This window comes from Daucus carota, chromosome 3, assembly GCF_001625215.2.
Source record: "Daucus carota subsp. sativus chromosome 3, DH1 v3.0, whole genome shotgun sequence".
Classification (NCBI taxonomy): Eukaryota; Viridiplantae; Streptophyta; class Magnoliopsida; order Apiales; family Apiaceae; genus Daucus; species Daucus carota.
Window position 1 is genome coordinate 40,147,769 of NC_030383.2, and position 2,019 is coordinate 40,149,787.

At 31.8% G+C, this 2,019-nt stretch overlaps 1 protein-coding gene across 1 annotated transcript; it reads left to right on the forward strand.

The window, feature by feature from the left end:
• Positions 1-1,213: 1,213 nt before the first annotated feature.
• Positions 1,214-1,743, forward strand: LOC108213213 (protein RESPONSE TO LOW SULFUR 2). Its single transcript, XM_017384985.2, has one exon. The coding sequence runs from the start codon at positions 1,264-1,266 to the stop codon at positions 1,564-1,566; it is 303 nt and encodes a 100-aa protein (XP_017240474.1). The 5' UTR covers positions 1,214-1,263; the 3' UTR covers positions 1,567-1,743.
• The last annotated feature ends 276 nt before the right edge of the window (positions 1,744-2,019 follow it).

Sequence of the window (2,019 nt, forward strand, 5' to 3'; positions counted from 1 at the left end):
AATTTTTTGACTCGTTTTTGTAAAAATTTAGAAATATTTGTAAAATGTTGAAGATGCCAGTTTTTTTTTTTCAGGATTTCAAATTTTTTTTCAAACAGTTTGATAACTTATAAGTCTTGATTGACTTCTCACGTTTTATCTACTTATTTACTTTAAGCAAGAAGCACTTTTTATATATCATGTAAAAATCTATACTATATTATACTATATTATAATAAGCCAACGTGAGTATAATTTGTAATTCAAAATTTTAGTTATATTTTTTAGTTTGGTACTATCTCTGTTGTCCTACAAGTATACAACATGTAAATGTCTATTACTTTTGCATTCTTAAACAGTTTCAAATACTTAAAACATTCATAACAATACATTATCATATAATATTTCATAAAAAATTATAATGATGTTAAAAATAAAATTATAAATATATAATTTTGAATATCATTTTTTAGCAAAGATATAACTCTTTTTAACTGACGTAACCCTTTTAACTCTAATTTGTTATACGAAAAACATCTTTTTTCATACATATAAAGATATACAAAATTTGAAAAATCTGATTTTAAATTAATTAAATAATAAATTATCATATATTAATAACAAAAAATATTTATAAATAGATAATAAATTGTAAAAGCTAATTTTTTCGTGAGAAAATGTAATTTGTTGGTTAATATAACTTAATTAAATTCAATTTATTAAAATTAGAATACTGATAAAATGATATAAAAATTTAAATTATAAACTATATACTTGCCCATGCTTCGCACGGGTTAAAGATTAGTAATTACCGGTCAAAGTTTGATCAATTGAACCGTAAAAAATCAAAGAAGACAAAAGAAAAAGAAGACAAAAGAAGCGGAAACAGACCTAGGAGTTTTTTTTTTTCGAATTTTCTATGTGCCCAAGGGCACACAATAGTCACTAACATCCATAAGTATACTAGTTTTTGATTGGTGGATGGATAATAAATGTAAATGACCCCCCTGCATTTACATCAACTCCACCAATCAAAACAAGTCATTTTCATAAAAGTTGGTGCTTATTGTGTGCCCTTGGGCACACATCAGAAAGACCTTTTTTTTTACAGGAGTTGTTACGAAGTACAAACAGCCACCCAAAAAATCTTTCGTCAAATCATATAAGAACCAGATACATTGAACCTGGACACATTTCCCCGAGGCCCTCCCAGCCTATAAAACGCGCTCCCCTCCTCACTCATAATCACAAACACAAACACAAAAACAATATACTCAAAATACAATGGAGGCTATGATGCTGAAGAAGAGGAACGAAGAGCTAGAAAGAGCGCTGCAGAAGAGTCTAGAGAGAGAGGAGATGATGAAGCGAGAGCTCCTCTCAGGATTTCACAGGCTCCGTGTCGCCGAAGAAGCGGAGGAGCATCTCTGCTCTCAGCTGGGAGAAGTCGAAGCCGAAGCTGTGGAACAAGCCAGAAATTACAGATCAAGAATGGAAGCTCTCATGGAGCAGCTCTCTCTCGCTCAGACTCTTCTCCAGTCCGCCTCTCTCTCGATCCCCTCTCTCTCCAGCTCCGAGTCGCTGTAATCATATATCCCCGATTCTCGTTGAGAAGAAGATTTTATATATGTTTCTCAGCGAATGGTTTTGTTTTGTTAATTAGAAGCCGATGAAGAATAGTTATGAGTTATGTAATTTATGCATGTATAATGTATTTGTGCTGTTCTTGACTGGACTATGTGAAATTTTGTTCTTCTTGTTTAATATCATTGTTTGATTAAATTCAATTTCATTTGTTTTGTTGCATCATTTGGTTTTGGTTGGGTGGGAAAACAACACTGACCAGAACGCATCTAAAACTGTTACAATGAAAGCATCCTTTAACCGACTCAATAAATTTTATTGAATTGTTCTTGACGCTGACTAGCCGGGTGTTTGTCTTGATTTCAGCTTAACTTATTTGCTTGGAGGTGTATTTTACTACTAGCTCCGTTTCAAATTAGATGTCCACTTTAGAAAAATCACACAGTTTAAGAAAAG